The sequence below is a fragment of the Diabrotica undecimpunctata genome, chromosome 7, assembly GCF_040954645.1.
Source record: "Diabrotica undecimpunctata isolate CICGRU chromosome 7, icDiaUnde3, whole genome shotgun sequence".
Classification (NCBI taxonomy): Eukaryota; Metazoa; Arthropoda; class Insecta; order Coleoptera; family Chrysomelidae; genus Diabrotica; species Diabrotica undecimpunctata.
The window spans coordinates 136,640,370-136,663,709 of record NC_092809.1 but is presented as its reverse complement, the minus strand read 5'-3'; the positions used below and the strand labels follow the sequence as shown (position 1 = coordinate 136,663,709).

General features: G+C 33.5%; 1 protein-coding gene across 2 annotated transcripts in view; it reads right to left on the bottom strand.

Moving 5' to 3' along the window:
- Positions 1–23,340, bottom strand: part of LOC140445885 (rho GTPase-activating protein 44-like) — an 81,281-nt gene that overhangs the window by 33,384 nt on the left and 24,557 nt on the right. Inside the window, exons 1-2 of one of the 2 annotated variants that reach the window (XM_072538293.1) lie at positions 12,277–12,439; positions 899–1,034 (exon numbers count right to left, since the gene is read on the bottom strand). In XM_072538293.1, coding sequence (XP_072394394.1) covers positions 899–1,034; positions 12,277–12,353 — 213 coding nt within the window. In that variant the 5' untranslated portion in view covers positions 12,354–12,439. Of the gene's footprint in view, positions 1–898; positions 1,035–12,276; positions 12,440–23,340 lie in introns of those variants that run through there. The other variant, XM_072538294.1, reaches the window with a different exon arrangement.

Below are 23,340 nucleotides of genomic sequence, written 5' to 3'. Positions count from 1 at the left end.
TGGCCACTCTTCGAGGTGGTCCATAGGAAGAGGGTATATCAATAAATCACTCTATTGCATTTCTATTTTGAATGGCGATAATTTAAATTAATTGTCACGGTAATACGATACTGTACACGTTTTGTGTGTGTATTTGCGACACAAAATAACAAAAGAGAAAGTCAATTTCTCCGAACTTAAAACAGAATAAATGAGCTAACCAGTTTAACAATGCGATTTTACGAAATAACAGGAAACAATATATTTTAAAAAATAAAAAAAATATTAAATGTAAAATATGAAAATGAATACTACATACTTTCCCAAACAAAGGGTGTACCCAAAAAGCACATTACAGTGTGGAGACCACGAGCAGACAGAAGAAGCAGAGGTAGGTAGACCACCTACACGATAGATAGAACGACGTGAAAATCATTGCTGCGACTGGCTGCAGGAAGCTTAAGACCGATAGAGCTAAAATTAGTGGAGGCTTATGTTCAGTTGTGGAAGCAGAAGACTGGATGAAGATGGAATATAACATGATTCAAATGTCCGCCGCAAGTTGCTTGAAAATATTAGACTGATCCTGGTATTGATTGATTAACTACCATAACTGACATGCCCCTTGTCGCAATTTTGTACAATTCTTTTTAATATCCCCTTTTTAGGAAGAATAGATTTAGCGTAAAAGTGTAAAAAAGATAATATAAATTAATAAACAAACTGTAGTTATCTATTATTTACATACGTGTTAATATTCATAGCTATATATTGGTTATATTCAACAATCAGATAAATTTTTGATGCGATATACGATTTATCGTAAAAAAATTTAGATATTTTTGACGATATTGTTCATTTTATTACTTTCCACAAAGGTATTTCAATGATTATTTCCTAAAAATATGTGTTCGCTTACCGATAATTTGTCGATATCTGAGAGTCCATTGGGAGCGATTTTCTTTGTGATAGCACTAAGAGCCCCTCGCAGGTATTCCACTTTCTGATCGGCATTTTGAAGTTCTTCATGATTGAAGATTTCACTTTTTTCGGCCCTGGAAAAAATAAGACAGTTTCAAAGTTTGACCAAAAAAATAGTTAAGGCGATCGTTGTGTTAAAGGAAATTTAATAAAATCGGTTACAACAGAAAATGACTTCGCCGATCGACATTCCGACTGATAGTACAGTAGCTACTTATCCTAGAGGTGGATGCCACCCCTTCTGGGGTGGCGACATTTTTTTATAAATGACCCCATCATTCGAGTCACAAATTCTAACCAGCCAAAATAAAGATAATTAAATAAAAAACAGATTGCTATTTTTTTGAAGCGAATTATATACTGGAGTTGGAGTTACTTTTTTCTCTATAGTAAAATGCTAAGGCGAGCGTCACGAAAGTAGCGCCACAATTCGTTTCTAGTCATCATATATTTACTCTAAGCAGGTGTAAATTAAAAAAGTGCAAGTGACAAATAACTAGAATAAATATAGACAAAAATATAGAAAATCTAACAAAATATAGACATTAAATGAAAAGTAAAAAATTAAAAGAATATCTGTTACTAAAAGATTAGATTCGTAACGATTGTCAAAATTTAATACACGTCGTAAATGTCATCCGATTAATAACAACCAATTAAATCATCTGTTTAAATTTTTATAATAATTCTCATTTAAAATAATGTCATATACAATTATTATTTTTAAACATATTATTTAGTTTATATATTAATTAAATTTACTATCAAATGATATTTATTTATATTTTATTATTAATATTTGGTTTGAATTTGACAGGTTTGTCATAAGTAAACAACGTATGGTTTGTTAATACGTTAACAGGTGGCGTTAGGAGCAAACATAATAATTTATTGAATTTTTTAAAATATAAAAAATAAATAAATAATAAAATTACTTTATTTAATTTTAAATATATTATTTTTATTATCCAGATTTAGCCATACGGCTCACACTCCCTCTAAGGGGAAAATTCACTCATCCCAGATACCTACGGTATCAAAAGGATTGAGCTCTGGTGGGACTCTTTCCGTGTTATCGAGCCCTAGGTGACTTGGTATGTTGAAGTATCCCCCAAAAATTTTCGTACACATCTGGACGTCGCGAGGAGTACAGCTTTCTGCATGGTCTTATAGAGATGTTCATTTAGACCCAGCTGTTTTATGTTCTCTAGGAGGTTTTTGGGAATAACACCAGTAGTAGATAAAATAATGGGTACTGTCTGGGTAGTTTCCATTCTCCATTGTCTCCTGATTTGTATTTCTAGATCTCTGTACTTGGCGATCTTTTCGTTGTATTTAACACGTAAATTATTGGTGCTGGGTATCGCCACATCAATAAGTGTTGTTTGCGTAGTAATTTTATTAACTAGTATGAGATCCGGTCTATTATGCGCCACTGGTTGGTCTGTAAGCACAGCGCGGTGCCAGTATAGCTTATAGTTGTCATTTTCAAGCATTCTGTCAGGGACGTATTGATAATAAGGAAGATGGTCGGTTTGGAGAAGTCCCAGTTTGTCAGCTAGTTCTGATCTTTCCCACTGAGTCATGTCGTTCTTTATAATCAGTACCGACAAATGCCTGGCAGCCACCGGTAACATGTTGGATGGTTTCTTAGGCTTGGCATCCATACCGGCATTTGTCATTTTGGACTTGAATATTTTTATTATATATTTTATTATTATTATTAATTTATTATTATTATTATTATTTATTTAACTAAACTTATTATTTTTAAACATCTTATTTAGTTTATATAATAATTATATTTACTATCAAATGATATTTATTTATATTTTGATAATTTCATATAAATATAATTTCATATAAATACAAGGTTGGATTTTTGCAATTATCAGTTCGGCTACTGTATTAAAGTGCGATAAAAATAGTTATTAGTAAAACATTTTCATATTTTATACAGTCACAGCGGAAGAGTCCATTCATGTACCTAACGAGGGGATGGCCGTTAGGTATACAAACTGTCAAAACTGACTATAATTTGTTATTTTGATTTTAGAAAAATATTTCACACTTTTTTGTCCAGGAAACGTAAAAAAGATCTTACTAACGAATGCGATAAAGCATGAAAAAAAGGTTAAAAAATATACACCAACAAAAACTGCTGTCGAATAGAGATTTGAATGAAAATATTATAAAATCGTAAAGAGAACAGTAAAAACAGCAATTTTGTTGATTATTATAAAGCTTCGTCTACAGTACCGCCTACAGAGCCCTTTTTTTAAATTTTTGTAGGTGTTATAGAACCTGAGATATAACTTCTTGAAGTTGGATGTCGATTTTGATGATATCTCAAATCAAAATTTGCGATGTCATTCAGCGGAAAAATCAAAGTTTTTCTTTTCTAATAATGTAATAAAAGATTAAGAAAATGAATTCAATAAAATAAAAATAATAAAAATAAATTCAATCAACAAAAAAAAAATAATTATATCATCATGTAACGTATAATTGATACGCTATTTTTTTATACATCAATTTTTACTAGGATTTTTTATAAGGAGTAGATTTTCTATAAGATTTTTCGTGAGATTAAAAAATTACAATTTATTATAGTGTATACTACTAAAATATCTCAAGCCTTCAATAATAGTTGTTTTCTTTATTTTAATAATAGAAGAGGATCCGATATAACAAAGACATTCACCAATCTGTTTAACAGATAAAAATTATTTGATATGTAACTAATTTTTATCTGCCTTTTAGCTGAAGAATTCTGCAACACATGGTCGACCATGCAGCAATAACTGCACCTGCTAAGTAGAATCCAATGACCACCTGAAGATGAAAGTATCTAAATTCAACCACATCTACAGCAACTAACCACTACATTCTTCCAGTGATGCCATAAGTATAATTTTATATTTGTAAAGCTTATAGGGCTTATAGCAAGATTTGTTTTGTGATTTTGTTCAATTTTAATTTAATATTAAAATTTCCAATTTTTATAGTTATTTATGTGCCATAAATATGATTAGTTGATATCTTGGCGTATTTGTCCCAGCCAAATACCTTCTCACACCTGAAATACTGAGTTAAACGAGGCCTAACAATTGGCTCATAAAGAAACTTGTGAGTTTTATTGTTCTACATTGGCTCCCAACTTTCGGAGGTAGTTATATTGTTACCCATTAGCACCCACCGTTTCTGATGGGTCGTTCAATGGTTACACCATTCTTCCCGTCAATATTTGTGGTTTACGATCTTTGGAATAGGGCAGGACTATCTTCGGAACAGGCAGTTCCGTCATTTGTCGGTAAATCAACACAGCTCAAAGGAAGAACGGAAGCTGATGCACAGCAGGTACTTACCCCTCCAATTCGGTTACAGATTGATACGGTAATTTTATTATGAAGCGGTCTAGAGAAGCTGTGTTGGAATTTTTATCGTTGTATAAAATCTATCTGACTAAAATTTTTAACGCCAACACTGGTGGCGTACAATAGACTAAACTAAACTAAACCACAGTATATTGCTTATAAAGAATCAGTAGGTTCACTCTCGCATTTTCACGGTTCCAATTTCGAATCCACTCCTGGAAGATATGCGCAATAGATTTGGCGAAAAATGCCGCTGTTGCAAGATTTAAAATATTCTATCAGTTTCAAAGAATATTTCAAATTTATAATAAAATAATTATTATAGAAGTTCTTCAAAAAGAGGAAAATAAATTTCATAAATGGTAAAATTCTTTACATAGCCACTATACACACTTCTAAAGTTTGAAAAATCATATTGCCTAATTGACTTAATCTATTCTCAAATAATTAATCATAAGTATCTATCCATTGATTGATTACATTTGGCAACATTGATTTTACCCAAACACGTGTTTGTGTTTATGCTGTGAAACTAGAAATTACAGTTATTTCAGTAATTTATATATAAATTTCATTTATTTGTTGTTATTTAGTTGGTTTTATAAGTTTATTTTGTTTTTAATACATATTACTGATATTTCTCCAGTTTTCTAAGTGGTTTTATTATTTGCAATACAAATTGTCTTGATGAATTTGATAAAATTTTGGCCAATATAACACCAGAAGTAATTGAAAGATGTCAAATACTCATACCTGAGCCAAATATTTTCAAATCTTTGAAAATAGAATCTAGAGACTACACCAATTTAAACATAAGCGAAAAGAATGGTTTTGTATATGTAGGAGGCTATTTCATGAAAAAAATTTTAGAGAAACACAAATGTCCTTCATGTTTACAATATGGTAAAGAACAAACTGATTTGAGTGAATCAACAATATATAGTTTTTTTAAGGCATACCCAAATGCAGAAAATGATACATTTGGTAATTTACAAATGCCCAATATGAATTTTATAACATACATCCATGCCCTAGAGAATGTGTTTTGTGAATATTTTCCAGAAATGGCTACAAGTCAAGACATTGGAAAAAATTTAAAAAATATGCTTTCCAATATAGAATTTCCAAAACCTTGTCAGGAATTTCCGGTAGATTATCTAATAGCACTGTTTGTGAGAGTAAGAATTTATTATACTATTAAATTTTTAAACCAAGACATCAGATCTTCAACTAAGACCAATAAAAGTAATTTAAAACTGAAAATTTTAACTCATTCTTGAACACCAAAACATTAAGCAGGTACAAGAGAACTGAAATTGAACATAAAAATGAACGCTGAAGAAATGAATCTAATCAAAGAAAAAATGAAATTATTTCAGAATGAGTGGACAATAGAAAAGGAAGAAATATTCAACCATAAGAAAGAGAGGAGAGAGACAAAAAGTGCGCAACAGTGCTAGTTAGAAAAAAGAAAGAACAAACACATTCTGAAATGAACCTCCAAATTAAAACGAGTCACAAAACACAAAGTTGGGGCAATGATTAGTTTAGGGCACCCATCATAACCAAACTTGTATTTGGCATTTAATGTAAGCTTAAATGGTGTCACAGTTTTCATATCTTCATTTTTTTTAATACTCTCACATAAAATTATAGAAATGCATTGAAATTATATAAAAATTCATAGATTTTAATTAAATTAAAGATAATAATTAAAAGCATATACAATAAAAACTTCTTCGGAAATTTACAATTTATGATTCACAAGTTCACATTTTACTTACTATGGCAAGTTTATACTTTTATTCAAAATTTGTAGCTTCTCATAAAACAAATTATTATTTCGTAAAAGTAACTTTAAACATTCATATACATATTTTACAAAAAAAAAATTGTAACACCGTGCGCGATGCCTTGAGGAAAATATACAGTAGACTCCCTCTATAACGAGAACTGAAATGACAGACTAATTACCTCGTTATAAGTCGATCTCGTTATATCAGACAACAATAATACTGCGCATACATATGAATATGTAATTTTCTAAACCATTAACTTCCTACAGTGAAGCCATTCGGAGCAATATAAGATGCTAATAAATATTGTTTGAATGGCGTTTTTGAAAAAAAGTTATTTAGTTTTATTGTCAATGAAATATATTAAAACATAAAAGAGTTGTTTACTTTTATTATCAATGATATACGTTAAAACAAAAAATATGTACTTATATTTTTTCCAACTACATAATGTATTTTCAAGGATAACATAAACTATTGCTTCTGCAATTTTAAGAACTCTGTCATTTTTAACTGCTTTAAATGGTCCAGTATCATTCTATCATATTTTTTAAAGATGTGAAACAGTTGTATTTATTCATTGTAAAGAAGTTTATTTCGGGCTGGAGTTAAGTTTATTGAGGGGCTGTTTGAAAAGGTATTTATTTATAGCCACGACCCGACCAAAAACGTAAAAAACACGTTTTTGGATCTTATTTTCTGTCGTTATAACCAAATTTGCCTCGCTATAGACGGTTATAGTTCAATAGAATTTCACGGGACATGCCTGCGTAGCGCAAGTGGTAGGATGCTTGACTCGCAAGCCGGTGGTCCGGGGTTCGAATCCCACCGCCGGCAAGAACATCTAGACATTTTAAAAATGTCTATAGGCCCCAGGTCGACTCAGCCTCAATAAAAATGAGTACCTTGGGTAAAACCAGGGGTAATAATAGACGGTTGAAGCGTAGCACTGGCCATGTTAACTTCCTTGTATACCGTAGGCCCTAGATATAGCAGACTACCCTGCTATACTCCCAAAGCCGCGACAGCGGTATAAAAACGGGAGACTATTATTATATATATTCGTTATATCCTCCCCTTTCATTTGCCATGTCGCATGTTAGGATTCAATCAGTTGTTTATTTTGTACCTAACCTGAGGCCTTCTTTAAGTCAAAAAATCAAAATTTGTCATATGGTAAATCTATTTTTATTCATAGTACCCTATCATATCTCGTATGTCGTTATACGTTCATTAATATTGAAGATACTGCGTAGTGCCCTTTTAATAGTCGCCTTGTTTATTTTTTCTATCTGAATATATTCGTTATATCCTCCCCTTTCATTTGCCATGTCGCATGTTAAGGATTCAATCAGTTGTTTATTTTGTACTGAACCTGAGGCCTTCTTTAAGTCAAAAAATCAAAATTTGTCTTATGGTAAATCTATTTTTATTTATAGTACCCTATCATATCTCGTATGTCGCTATACGTTCATTAATATTGAAGATACTGTGTAGTGCCCTTTCATTTAACGTATCACACGCTCCAATGTCGAAAGTGTATTTTTTCTGCCTCAACAGCGTTTTTACAGCTTTTAATTAATTACATTTAATTTTGGTAGATGTTGGTAGTTCAGATTTCTTTTCTAGGTGGCGTAGTTACCTTACTGAATAAACAGTGTGACTTTTCATCCTAGCCTTTTATATAGATAGATTCTTTCAATTTTAAATGTACGTAAAAATATGAGTTTGACTAACTACGTTATGAACGTAGTGATCCTACAGAGGGATCTTTAGGCTATATGACTTTTTTCATTTCATTATTTTGTTATTAATAAGTTGTGATTGTGAAAATATATATATTCTATTCTAACTTGTATTCATAGTTCGCTACTTGTGTTTTTATAATCCTATTTTTATTATAACTGGTATTGTAAAATTCAAATTTTCAAAATATAATTTATAATTCGAATGTATTATTATTTTTTCATCTATAGAAATTAGTTTCCTCATTAGCTCTTCGTTTTATGAGATTTCTCACCAGTAACAGTGAATACAGTGTGATTTTCTAATGAATACAAAAAATTAATATTCGATTAATCAAAACTGATGGATTCAACATAATACATTTTGAAGGACAAACAGTAATAATTTTTTTTGGGAAACTATTGATAATTGTCGAAAACGCTAAATTTAGGAAAGTATTCATTATTCCGAAAATCTAATTAAATTTTATTTCGCCACAAGCCACTTTTTTCCTATTTATTTTCGAGCAGTGTATTAAAAATTATATTGAGCAGTGTATCAAAAACTGGAATTTATCTGCGCGTGGAAGTAATGCGCGTGAAAAAAATGGAACATGAAGAACAAAGGACTGGCGGCAGAGTGAACCTACTGATTCTTTATAAGCAATATACTGTGACTAAACCCTCGATAGTCGAGGGGACACGTTCCATCGGACTGGTCCAACCACATTTTGGGGTAGGTCCAATGAATTTATCAAAAAGAAAATATTTATTAATTTTACAGTAACATGTCAAGGCCAACTACGTTCCGGGATCCGCGGATCCCGGCTTAAGAGAGTATATAATAACCTAATAATATTTTCTTGCGATTTTATCCATATTATTTTTGACACTATTATATAATTACTGTTTACAGAAGTATTTAAACACCACATCCGTAACAAACAATACCATAAATGATGGAGAAATTGATTAAACATCGTTCATAAAATGCCAACTTCAAGCATACTAAAACTGGTTTGCGGAAATTAAATATTTATGACTAACAACAGTTAAATAAATTTTATTTTCTGCGGAGGAATGTCCAAATGGGAAAAATCCGTTAAGAACATTTTATAATGTTTTAGTAACATTGGCACAATAATTTAAGTTTGTAAAAAAGGCGAATCCATACTTCCTAAGGGAACCCATGCTTTCTAAGGGAGCTAGAGCTCTTTAAAGATGGCGCCTTGTAATTAGTTTTTTTTAATACCCCCAGAAGGCTTCTATTTAGAAAAATGAAAACGGGTACGATTATTTATCCTCCATAGTTGAATTGATTTCATAAATTGCTAATTTCTAGAACCGATCATAGGCGTTCGTTTTGGGTAGGTCAACGGTTATGTTAACGCATAGCTTTTTTGTCTTTAACTTTTAAGCATTAGTTATATTAGATTATTAAATTTTCAGGTATTCTAGTACTAAAAGGTACTTTTACTCCATCTAAGTCGATAGGATACACCGTTGTCCAGAAAAATCAATTTGAAAATTTTTCGTTTTTTAGTCATGAAAGTTAAATTAATATTTTTGCACTAGTTGGCTTGGAATGTCAACAGAAGTATAACTTACGTTTTTCATTGTTAAATTGTGGTCGGTTCGCGAAGTTTATCTTTTGGTTTTTTACTTTGTGGCATTGAAATATTTAAACAATCTCAATTTAACAAAAATGGTTTTTACTAATGTGGAATACGCTGATATGCTTTAGTTTATGGCGAAACGAGGGGTAACGCTCGAGCAGCACAATGTAGATACCCTGAAAAATTTTCCAGTCGTAATCATCATACTCAATATTTACAGCTCTTCATCAACGATTAAGAGAAACAGCTTCAGTGGTTCCAAAAAATATTAAAAGAGGATGACATGACTATGAAACAGCAGCACACGAAGATGTTATTTTAATGGAAGTTGAGGAAAATCCAGAAATTAGCGTTCGAAGACTATCTGCCATGTATCCCACAATTTTAAAATCTTCCGCAGGAAATATCTTACATAATTAAAATTTATATCCTTAAAGCACTGCCACAAGGAAATTTTCCTCATAAATTCTTAGAATCTTAGATGTGCCTATTCGGTTAAACTTATAGTTTCTACATGACGGCTGTCCAGCCCACTTTAGCAGGAATGTACGAAACTTTCTTGATAATAACTACGAAGACCACTGGATTGGAAGAGGCAATGCAGTTGCTTGGCCAGCAAGGCCGCCGGATTTTATTCCTTGCGATTATTGTGTTTAGGGGTGCATAAAAGCATTTGTTTATTCCGATACAAAATCGTACACAACTCTGGCTAAGGATACAATATGCTTGCAACGAATTTAGAAATAAATTTGGAATTTTTGCAAGAATTCGGCGTTCTCTAAGCAAAAGGGCAGATTTATGAATAGAGACTAGTGGTCATCACATCGAGCATCACTACTATCTATTTTTGATACTTGTTTTTTTATGTTAGTTTCGTTTCATCGTAATAAATGCTTTGTTTTTAACCCTTTAAATAAATTTTTGTTTGAATTTGATTTTTTTGCTGCTTTTCCCAAAAATTTTTACGAATTGCGTGCTGTATGTTTTGAAACAAAAGATAATTTATAAAATTAATTAATGTACCTATTAATTTACCTTTCATGAAGAAAAAACGAAAAATTGAAAAAAACGAAAAAATCGATTTTTCTTGAAAAAGGTTTATCCTACCAACTTAACGTAAGAGCACCTCTTAGTACTAGAATAGCTGAAAATTTAATAATTTAGTATAATGAATGCTCAAAAGTTAAAGACAAAAAAGTTATGCATTAAAATAACCGTTGACCTAACCAAAACGGACGCCTATGACTAGAACAAGCGAACTTACATTTTGGAATATTGAGTCATCGAAAAAATCATAATTTAATAAGACTATGAAATCACTTATTTTTTAGGATTGTTAGTAACGTAGTCACCATGCGAAATGACGTGACATTGTCAATGTAAAGTTTGGTTAGGCCTATATTAGCCTACTAATAAATGATTTTGATTGTTCCTTTTATTATACACTAATTCACAACCAATCGACTGAACTGACCTGCGAAGTCAGTCATTTGACGACAGACACTTGAAGTTCGATGCGGGATAGCACTAACACGACGAACTACGGTTGAAATTCAGAAAAGGTTTTGTAGCGGCGTTCCCGCAGAACCTTTAGTCTGATATCCTGCGAAACCAAATCAGATCGGGCGTGGCCGCTGTGAAGGCCAACAGAGTAAGATTGAGCCAGCTTGATGAAAATGACACCTTATACACTTGCGGCCAAGGACAGGACATGAAACACCTGCTAGTGTAACCAATGCACGTTCCCGTGCACGATGGACTACCTGTGGAAGGCCAGCACTAACGCAATAAACTGCGCTCGATTCTGGACAGAAGCTGAAATGATCACGCTTGGACACGAAAAAGTAAAGTAACAACCTGTAAAAAATGTTGCAAAAAGTGTTGTTTTTTTGTTGTAGAGAAGAATTAGTATGTATTTCGACTTAAAAGGACACAATGTTCAATAATATTTGCAGCATTATATAAAGTTTAAATATAATTTTGTTATTAAAAAAAAATATTTGGTTTTTTTGTCTATCATTGCTACTTTGACGTAAGTTTTATACACTCAGATTAAGTCATTCTAATTTGACTTTGATGTTTGTACATTCTCTCTTCTATCTTTTTCTTTTATATAAACAATTTTGCTTGCTCATTGGAGGGTTGTTGCCTGTGTGGAAGATGGTCTTGGAAGATACTTCCTTTACCACTTTGTAATTTATTCCTTGATATTTTAGCAACTCTTGTGTCCGCAATTCTACTGATGTAATTGTTCTACTGAATTTTGAAACAGTGAATTTTAAAATGAAATGAATGAACTCTCTTATATATGTTACAACAGTAACTAAAAGAGCTTTAACGTGCTTTATATGATTTTATTTTGTTTAAATTTGTGTTTTAAAGAAACCAAAAAATATATACCTTGTGTGGAATACGCCACAATATACTACACCATACGGAAATTTTTCAGAGTGGGTTTAGTTAGGCCTGGAATAGTTTTCAGGAAACCAGTAGAGTTAATATATAGCACAGAGGTGCTGTATAAGAGTATTAACTACTTGCAGAATAGGATTCGTCCAGAGGACTGGACAATTTTGTCATCCAACCCTGCCGTCTTAATGAGTTTCCACAAGCTAGATACTGGCCTAGTTGAATCAAATGAAGAGGTATTTGAGTAAACAGACCTATCCTAAGGTTAAACGCAAAATTGCCTACAGAAATGCATCAAATTGTTAGAGAAGCATTGGGCATTAATGAATAGGAAAACAAACCCTTTCAAATTTGGTTTGCTTCTACAAAAGGTTATAAATACTTCAATATTTACCCTATATATACTATTTCAGAGATTTCCACATTGTTCACACTGTCTTTATCACTGAAACACAAACCACAAAATACCATTACTTCCACAATTTACGCATTTAGACTGCACCAAGACATGGATAATACCGGTGTGACATATACAATAGTGTATAAAATACTGTTTTAGAAAAAAAAACTACACATTACCTCAACAGATAAAATGATAACACGATATAAAAATCACTCAATAAAGAACTATGTATTTAGATATTGTTATTAATTGAAAACATTTACATATGCGATTATGATGATAATTAATGATAAGATTTGGGGAATTTAATATCATTTTAAAGAAATGTCAAACGAAACAACGTAAATTAAAAGTAAGCAAAAAAGCCAAAAATAGAAGTGAAAAAAAGTAACAACAATTGCTAAAATGCATAGTAATATATAGAACAATAAGTGAAAATGTCGAGTGCGTATTTTGGTTTAAGAAAAATTATTAATTTTTTATGAAAGGGCAACGACATGAAGCATTATCCACAATAATTAGCGAAGATTTAGTTAGCAATGATATTAATTTTTTCAAAAAACAAGTTTTTTTGAATTAAATCGATTTATTTCTCAACATAGTCCCCTTTTACCTCGATACACTTAGTAAAATGATGTTCCAATTTTTTTATCCCATCCGAATAGTACTTTTGCTCGAGCTCTTCAAAATAGGCTGAAGTTTTAGCGACGACTTCATCATTCGTTGCGAAACGGCGTCCAACGAGCCATTTTTTTAGGTTTGGAAACAGGAAAAAATCGCTGGCGGCAAGATCTGGGGAATACGGTGGGTGTTCAACCAATTCATAGCCCAATTCATGTAATTTTGCCACGGCGACGGCCGATCGGTGAGCCGGTGCATTGTCTTGGTGAAAGAGCACTTTTTTGCGTTCCAAACCGGAGCATTTTCGACGCAATTCGGCAACGAATCGATCGAATAATGTTGCGTAGTACTCACCATTGATTGTTTTTCCTTTCTTCAAGTAGTCGATGTGGATGATGCCCTTTGCATCCCAGAAAACAGTCGCCATCACTTTGCCGGCCAAATGTGCACTCTTTGCCTAGATTTCATCAACGGTGATAAATCGGCGAAAAAAATCCTTCGGATCGCGCCGTATCATCGCCAAAAGCGTCTCCGAAGTGGTCACACGTTTTTGCATTGGATCGATTGTCAGCAAACGCGGCACCTATCGCGCGGATAGCTTTTTCATGTCCAAATGATGGTGAATGATGTTGTGTACTCGTTCGTAGGAAATATTTAGGACCTCTATTAACTAGCGGAGCTTAATTCGACGATCTGCCATAATCATGTTATGAACTTTGTTGATCATTTCCGGCGTGGTGACTTCATTTGGCCTCCCGCGACGCTCATCATCAAAAACACTCGTACGACCCCGAACAAATTCAGCTTTCCAAAATTATACTGTTGCTAACGAAGGTGCAACCTCACCATAAACTTCGTCCAGGTCGACTTTGATTTGCACATTTGTTTTACCCTTTTTGTGGAGGAACTTAATCACCGAACGATACTCGACTTTTTCCATTTCTCCGAAAACACAAAATTTGCTTGCTTTTGACGGACGTCATGTCATGAATGGCAAATGTCAACACCGAAACCAATTCGGTATCAAGTAGCGCCATCTATCCAAGTCTAGTTTAATATCAATCTATCCTCGTACACTGACCTCTACATGAGACCATGAGAAAAGGCCTGAGACCCTGAGAATATATATATATATATATATATATATATATATATATATATATATATATATATATATATATATATATATATACATATATATATATATATATATATATATATATATATATATACATATATATATTACCACATACTTCTTACTGTGTAAATCAATTGAATTCAAAATTTTTTTGAACATCCTTCATAAAAAATCACGCCCAGATGGATAACATCACGCCATATATACGCATATATAGGCCAACAAATCATAATTTAAAAATAAAAATATAATTCAGGATTTGTCTCCCAAGTCACCAATTTTCGAAAAAATTAATGTATTCCATAATTTTGCCACTCACTGTAGATAAATAAGTTTGAGCTTCCAAAAATTTCTTCATACTGCAATGTGTAGTTTCACTAGACTAATCAGTAGACGTCGCTTAATTCAAGGGGAAATTCAAGGACCCTAGGACTAATGCATAACTATAAAGGTATATAGGATTATTCGCAAGAATCGATTAAATTTTATAGTAGAAAGTATTGCAACATTCTAATAGCTCATTTACACGATGTAGACTTAGAAACAACATTATGATCGTGACTAACAGTTGCGCAATCACCAAGTTGGTTTAAATGGTAAATAACAATGACACCAATCAATGGACGGTCGGAAATTGGTAATGACCCACATTTCAATTGGTAAATAAACAAGCTCGTTCAGATATAAAAGGATAATATTGTTCTCTTATGTCTTATGCTTGAGACTGGTATGTTAAGTATTAGTTAAACGATGATACGAAATGGATCCCCTTATCTCTTTTATTAACTTCCCTCTTAAATTTAATGTGTGTAAATTGGGGATATTGCGAAAGTTTTTATTGACAATAAAGATTTATGTTTGTCGAAACGATGCTTTTCCTTAAATAATTAATGTAAAAAGATTTTACATTCATTTTTTCATAGTAATTTATGTTTTTATTGGTCCATCGGATGTTCAACATTCGTACTACCCCTTAAGACCTAAAGGGTAAGAAGAAAATAAGTAAATTTCATTATAATTGTTTTAATGTTTTTCTTGCCACCCTGAGAATTAAAAATATAATTATCTTTAATTATAACTACTGTTTTCTATAATTGTATACCACATTTTTATATCTGCATTATATCTATGACATTATTAGCATTCTTCGAGATATCCACATATCGAAGGCTTCTAGTTATCTCATACTATTTATATCCATAGTCCATGCTTTGACACCATATGGTAATATAAAATAAATATAAGTTTTAATGAAGAATATCTAACATTATCGAACATCCAGTGAGTTTGTGAGTTTTTTTACTTATTTGTTGAACGTCTGATCTGCCATTTTTTATTTAGTCCACAGAAATAGTTATTCTCGAGTTTTTTTTAAACTACACTCACGGACAAAAATATCGAATATTTTGGAATTTTCCAATTTTTTTTTGTAGTCACTATTATTTCAAAATAATTTTAGATTACTGATAATACTCATATAGTAGGCTGATGTACTAAACTGGTATAAAATATTTTGATGTTTATTTTGACGTTCATTCAGTGGTTAGTTTCATTCGTACATTTTATAATAAAAATTCTTCTTCGCGTAAAGGAAAAATCATACTATTTCGGTTATTTTTAGTTTAATTTATTAAGTTTAATTAAATATTGTTTTGATTTAACTAAGTTTAAAACAAGTATCCCACCAATTCGGCACTGCGATGAAGTCCAAGTAGCACATATTATAATTTTGTACGAGGAAGGATATGCACAAAAAGGTATCGCTCGACGTCTCAGCAGAACTGAATCTATAGTTTCAAATACTCTAAAAAGGTTCCACGAAACAGGAAATTTTGTACGAAGGCCTGGTCAAGGATGCCCAAGGTGCACAACCGCAATTGATGTCCGTTTTTTGGTTCTTAATTCTACACGAAATCGTTCATTGACATCGATGCACCTCAGAAATGAGCTATTAAATGTTAGACAAGTTAATGTGAGTTCACAAACAATTAGACGAAGATCAAAAGAAGCGAACTTAAAGCCCAGACGCCCCGCCAAAGTTCCACGTGTTCTCCAAAATCATAAAGCTCGTGGTTTGGAATTTGCAAGAACGCATATTTAGTGGAATATCGACAACTGGAAAAACGTTCTTTTCACTGATGAGACCAGAATCCTATTATGGAAGCCAGACGGTCAAAACTACGTCTACAGTAGAGTTTGAGAACGATTCGCCAGCTACAAGTCTCGCCCAGACCGTTAGTTTTGGAGTTGATAGCATAATTCTTTGGGAAGGTATTAGTTGGGAGGTACGTACCGCACTTGTGCACATAATGCACGATAATGCTCGACCACAAGCCGCTGCCATAGTAAGTAACTATCTTGATGAGGTCCAAATTCGAAGATTGGATTGGCCACCGTCTAGCCCGGATTTAAAACCAATAGACCACATGTGGGATCACTTAAAACGCACCAGACGACAAAGAAATCCCGTTCCAAATACGACAGAGCTACTTCGGCTTGCTGCACAGGATGAATGGAATGCAATTTCCCAAGGATATGTCCAAAATTTACTTGCAAGCTTGCTGAGAAAGATGCAAGCAGTAATAAGAGCTAGATGAGGGAATACTTGTTACTGATCATGCACTTTTTTCAGTTTAAAACAGTTGTTTAAGCAATTTAAATTATCATTTAAGTTTAGAGTAAAATAACCTTATTTACCTAATATTAAACATTAATTTTTTTCACAATTTTCTCTGCATAAAAACTTAAAATTGTTCATTAAACATTGTCAAAATAAACTCTATTTTACAATAAACGACTTGTTTGACCAGAATTTATTTTGAAAAAACAACAATTTTAAAATTCCTAAATATTCGATATTTTTGTCCACGAGTGTATTTCCGGAGTGCAAATTGAAACATCAAATAACAATTTATGTAATTTATTAAGTGTAATTTTCATTACAATCAATTGTGGCTTAATCTCCTATAAACATAACCTTTTTCCTCAGTTGCTTCTTCAGAATACGGCACAATTTGACACAAATTATGGCAACCTATTATCAAAAATCTCACAGCTTCATAGATGACATTAGTTTCAGCATTAAATGACATGACCAAAAATAGTAACATTTACATTATGGCATGGTCAGATTTGACCCCATTGTTTTTGTATAAAAAGCTTACTTTTTTAACTTGCTTTTATTTTAAATTATTTTGTTTACATTCTTATAGAAAAAAACTAATTTGGTTAATTAATAACATTATTTAAGAAAAACTTTGGTATCCAGTCAAATTAACATAGCTATGCACTCTCTAGGATTATAAGAAAAATAATAAAAATGTGCAGTTTTTTATATCCAATGGTAAATTTTAGGTATCATAGTTCCTACTCAAATTAAAAAAATCGATTTAGATTTTGTATCTAAAAAATAACAATCATGTTTTTACCTTACTTTTCAACATAACTTATGCATAACATGCGAGCATGATTTTTGCAATAGCAAGTTGAGCTTTCTTTCTTTTGGTTTTTTGAATATGGACATATTTTACACCTTCCCCTCTTTTTCCTCGTTGTGGCTGTGGATTTGGCCGAGAAAACATTAGAATTTAACATTGAAACCCATCAATTATTCGTCGACTTCAAGGCCGCATACGACAATGTCAATAGAACAGTACTATACCAATCAATGCATGAGTTTGGTATACCAGAAAAAAATTATCCGATTAACGAGAATAACGACAATGTCTAACTTAGAAGCCAGCGTTAGGATACAGGGTGAAAATTCTCAATCCTTTGAGATAAAGGATGGACTCAGACAAGATGATGCCCTGGCTTGCCTCCTATTTAACGTTGTCTTGAAAAAGGCAGTCCGAGACACACGAATTAGAGACGGCGGTACTATTTACAATAGATCGATTCAAATCTTAGCATATGCTAATGACATTAATATAATAGGGCGTAGCAAGCGAGATGTTGAGCAATATTTCCTAGAATTGAAAACTGTGGCGAAACAGGTCGGTCTAGTCAGTAACGAAGACAAAACCAAGTACATGTTCGATACTAAGGATCATATGGCAAATGAGGAACGGGAAACAGCATTTGGAAGTCATATCTTTGAACGTGTTGACAGATTCACATACCGTGGCTAGCTAGTGACTAATACCAATAAAACAAGCGAAGAAATTAAAAGACGAATAAACCTTACAAATAGGACATACTATGGACTCCAAAAACAATTCCACTCAAGAAATATCCAAAGAAAAACTAAAATTATTATATACAAAACACTGCTGAGGCTGGTTCTCACATACGGGTCGGAAACATGCACTCTAACGCAGAAGGATGAAAGACTTCTGGGAATATTCGTGTCGTAACGTTCATTAAAACACAGCGACTTAGATGGACCGAACACATAATACGAATGCCTGAAAAGATGATTGCTAAAAAGCTAACGACAGGAACACCTATAGGAAGAAGAAGCAGGGACCGACCACGAATTACGTGGTTAGATGGACTTAGACCAACCTAGGAATACTAATCAGAAGATGGTAACACGTTGCCAGAAACCGAACAGAATGGCAACGAATCTTAGAGCAGGCCAGGATCCACAGAGGATTGTCGAGCCAAAGATGATGATGATGATGGCTGTGGATTTGTGGCATGGAATAACACATGTCGATTTCACTTAATAACAGAAGATACAAGGCTCTCGCTTCATGTAAAACTAAATAGGACAGAATTAGGTGGCCTGATTTCAGAGTTCCCGAGCTGTAAAAGTAGTCCAGAGATGGAAGCCCCAAGGAAACAGAACAAGAGGAAGGCCCCGTAAAAGATGGGTAGACGACGTAGAGAGGGATCTTAAAACCATGATCATCAGGCAGTGGCGAAGGAAAGTATCCGACAGGGCAGAATGGAAGAACATTGTTAAGCAGGCCAAGACTCACAAAGGGTTGTAGCGCCATTAGAAGAAGAAGAAGAAGAAGATTTTAGAGTTCCAGCATATGTGATCTTATGGCTTCTCATTTCTGTATGAGCTCTTCTGCTTCCTCAGCTTTTCCCTTTTCAGGGGTAGCTGTTCCTCCTCGGTTTTCTCTACCTCTCCTTCTAGTAATTTCTAACAGCTCTATCTTTCGTACCACATGGTTTTCATTTCTACGTCTGACATGACCAATCATTGCAGTCTTTGTGCTTAAATCTTTTTTGAGACTGTAGTCATTTCGGCTCTTTCTTTAATCAAGTCGTTTCTGATCATGTCCCTTCCATCCCATCTTCTTTTTCTGAACCTTCTTTACGGGCTACACTTCACCGCCTTACACCAACGCAGGTCTCACAACACTCTTGTATATCTTTCCTTTCAGCCCTTCCCCGCATTTTCGATCACAAAGTACCCCGCTCATTCGCTTCCAGTTAAATCAACCAGCCTGTATCTTGTGGGCAATTTCTCGATCTAGTATCTCATTTTCCGTATGTAGGAGCCAATGTATTTAAATTCTACCTAGTGCCTACCCGTCCTAGTTTTTCTCCAGGAAATTATATGTCCCCAACCATCCCTACCTCCTAAAACCACATATACTCTGTTTTCGAGCTGCTAATATTAAGTCTTTCCTCTTCAATAGCTATTCTCCAACCCTCTAACTTCTCCAACATATCTGTGCTCTTCCCTACTAACACGATATCGTCAGCAGACCAAGGAGCCCCCTCCCTTACTTTCTCTGTCAAAAGTATTATTAAAGCAAAAATAGTGTTAGCTTAAACCACCGGTGGCTCAATTGGGCAATCTAACAAATATTACTTGTGACCTGCATCGTGGCTCACATGACCTGATCAGACAAACTTGTGTATACCACATGTAGCTCACACGGCGTTTGCAGACGTTTAACTATGAGCCACATCTTGGCTCACATATACCATAAGGTAGTCAATGGGTTCATCAGTTGGCGCCATAGCCTTTCGTGAGCCTTGGCCTGCTTCAAAACATTCTTCCATCCTTCCCTATCGAGTGTCTGTCTTCTCCAGCCCCTCACTCCAATCTCCCTCAGATCTTCCTGTACATCGTCCAGATATCTCAGTTTAGGTCGCCCCCTTCTTCTTCTTCCGACCGGCCTGTTTAGCATAGTTATTTTAGTGGGATCACTCTCATCCATCCGCATAACGTGGCCCACCCACCTTAGGCGGTTTATTTTGATGGTCTTCACAATATCTGCATCACCAAAAAGTCTATAGAGTTCAAAGTTATATCGCCTTCTCCACAGACCCTGTTCGTTTACTCCGCCATATATGGTCCTCAATACTTTTTTTTTCAAAGACTCGCAGTAACTCTTCATCTCGGGTCGTCATTGCCCATGTATCCAGTCAATGGGTTAATAATTGAAAAACAACGTAGAAACTTCTGAAGAAACCTTTTCTTACATTTTCTTAGCTGCTATTGAAATTTTCTGAGAAAAACTTATTTCCCTATGTCCATAATAAAATTCCAAGGGCTTCCGCGAATGGAAAGATAAACAAATAAACAATCTTATACATACATATATAAATAGATTCATAATAATTCACAGTCGTAAAGTCGGGAAGCAAAACATGTCGAGGTTTATACTGACCTTCAACACTTCAGAAATTTTTACCAAGCTTGACCACTTTCTGTCTAATTTCACTGGACAACGTATAGACATCACAATTTGGTATAATACAGACATGATTAAATAAAATAAAACGAAAACCGGCCATTAGAATGACTCACGACTATGTAATCTGCATATCAAATTGTACTCTTATCTTGAAAATTTTAACACGGTATTGTTGATAAATTATCCCAGTAAATGGATAATACTTTACATTATAAATAAATATGTTGTATTATTGATACTATAAAATTAAACTGGGATTTTTTGTAATACGATGGTAAAGTTTAGATATCGATTCTATCAAAAAGTATATATAAATAAATAAATGTAGATAAAAAAATGTTTCCTACTCTATTTTATGTGTAATTATACGGATTAACAGCAGAAAAATGAATGAATAGTAGGCCAACATTTATTTATTTTCAGTCTCAGTCAACTATCCTGACAATGATGATATCTTAGACGTGAATTGTGATCACTCACCCACAATAATGATTCTTAAAGATGCAATAATTAAAATACGTTTATTAGACCAGGTTAGTGAGGAAATAAGTGAAAATATTTGTCAACGTCAAAGTTTTTAACGAGTTTCAGTAATCAGCTTGGAAGAACACATCCAAATAAACTTTAAAAATAAAAGTAAATGATTAGTCAACATAAAATGAAGATCTAAAAACAGAAAAAGATCCATACTCAAAATTGGGTTTGGCTACACTGTAGCTAGGTTTAAATTTTACGATACACCAATTATTTGATGAAATAAAACTATGTTTAAAAAAAAAAGAAACTTTTTAGTACAAGAAGAACGTCGATTTGTAACCCTATACCAATCAGCTTGCTCCTAAAGTATTGACAAATCCGTATAAAGTTGTCTCCCATATATCTGACATTGTTTTAGGTTTAAGCCAGCTCATAGACGTGGACCTGCTAGTAAGCGTGGCATAGTAACAACTGACAGTCCCAAAAAAGAGCATATTTCTACAACTTCTACTAAGAACTGAACAACGTTTATGCGAAGGATACTCAACCAAGAAAAATGCATAGAAAAAAAAAAAAAAACAAGTGAGGAAAATCTTCACACGTACGAAGACATTGACACGTAGGAGACCTAGTCGCCTCATGTCAGTTGGAACCTAACTAGAGAATCGCTTCAGGAAACTTCCGAATCTCAAAGAGACATATGTTGCATTCATGGAAGATTTTGTTACTTCTCAACATATGACGCCGGTTTCTGAATCCGATTTTCTAGCATACAAAATGAAGATATGCATAAGAATAAAGAGTAAGTAGCGAATATAAACAAGAGAAAAAGATAAATAAAGAGGATTGGGTTGTAGAAACGGTGGAATAACAGAAAATCGGCTTGTTAACTTTCAGAAAATCAACATCATCAACATCAATCAACATCATCAAAATAACTAACAGGTGCCTACTGTTTTCGACTTCCCAAAACCTTTGTAGAAAAGATCTATGTTTGTATACATAGAAGTAACGAAAGATATGAATAACATAGAATGAGTCGTAGAGACTAGCCCTTATAGAACATAATTGAAAATGATTTCTAAGGCCATAGGATGATTTGGTTCGCCAAGAATTTTAACCAAGATTTACGAAACGAAGAACCAATACAACACCAATGAGTATGCTCACTAAAATGCGTGATTTGGTAGATCACTGAAATAAAATTGGCTGCGGAGCCTGTATCTAGCAGGATACGAATTATAAGAAAGATGCGAAAACATATTTGATCTGTATCAACTATGTGGAAAGGACATTAAATGTGGTTGTGTAGCAAAATAGAAATGTTAGTATTTGAAGAAGTGGTTGTCTAAAGAAACAAGATGAATTTGAGCGTTGGTTAACAAACGAAGCAAAACGCGAGACCGTGATTTGCCAACCGTACAATTCGTCGCTCCGAATGAGGTGGAATTAGGCCACGTACACAATAATTATGTGTATTAACCAACGAGAAAATTTCTTGAAGCCGTTTAGTCCCAAAAAATACGAACATTTATATGAATGGTGAGAACCAGAACACAAAACGCGAAATAGACGAGGATATTAAACGTGTTTGTGAAGCAAATTAGAAATGTTGGTATTTGAAGAAGTGATTTTCTAAAGGAACAAGATAAATTTGACGGTTGGTTAACAAACGAAGCAAAAGCGAGACCGTAATTCGCAAACCGTACAATTCGTCGCTCCGAATGAGGTGGAATCAGGCCACGTACACAAGAATTATGTGGATTAACCAACGAGAAAACAGGGCCAGCAAACCCAGTTGGGAGTTTTACGTTTCCATAAAGTAAATCTGTTTAAAACTTTAAAATCAATTTTTTATCAATCAATCATTTAAAGGGTTTTTACCCATATATTTAGTGACTTCACAAATTTATACCTAGTAACACCACTGATGATGGAATATTCAATCCGAAAACGTTCTGTGATGTAGCCCGAAAGGATTCCTTTAAATAAATATACCTTTTTATAAAGGATTTTTTAGTTAAAATTGTATTATTATCCAGATTTGGCCGTACAGCTCACACTCCCTCTAAGGGGAAAATTCATTCATACCAGATACCTACGATCTCAAGAGGATTAAGCTCTGGTGGGACTCTTTCCCTGTTATCCCACATGTGGTACTCAGTTAACTTGCCATTTATGCTATAGCTCTTCTAGAGCATGTTCACCCATGAG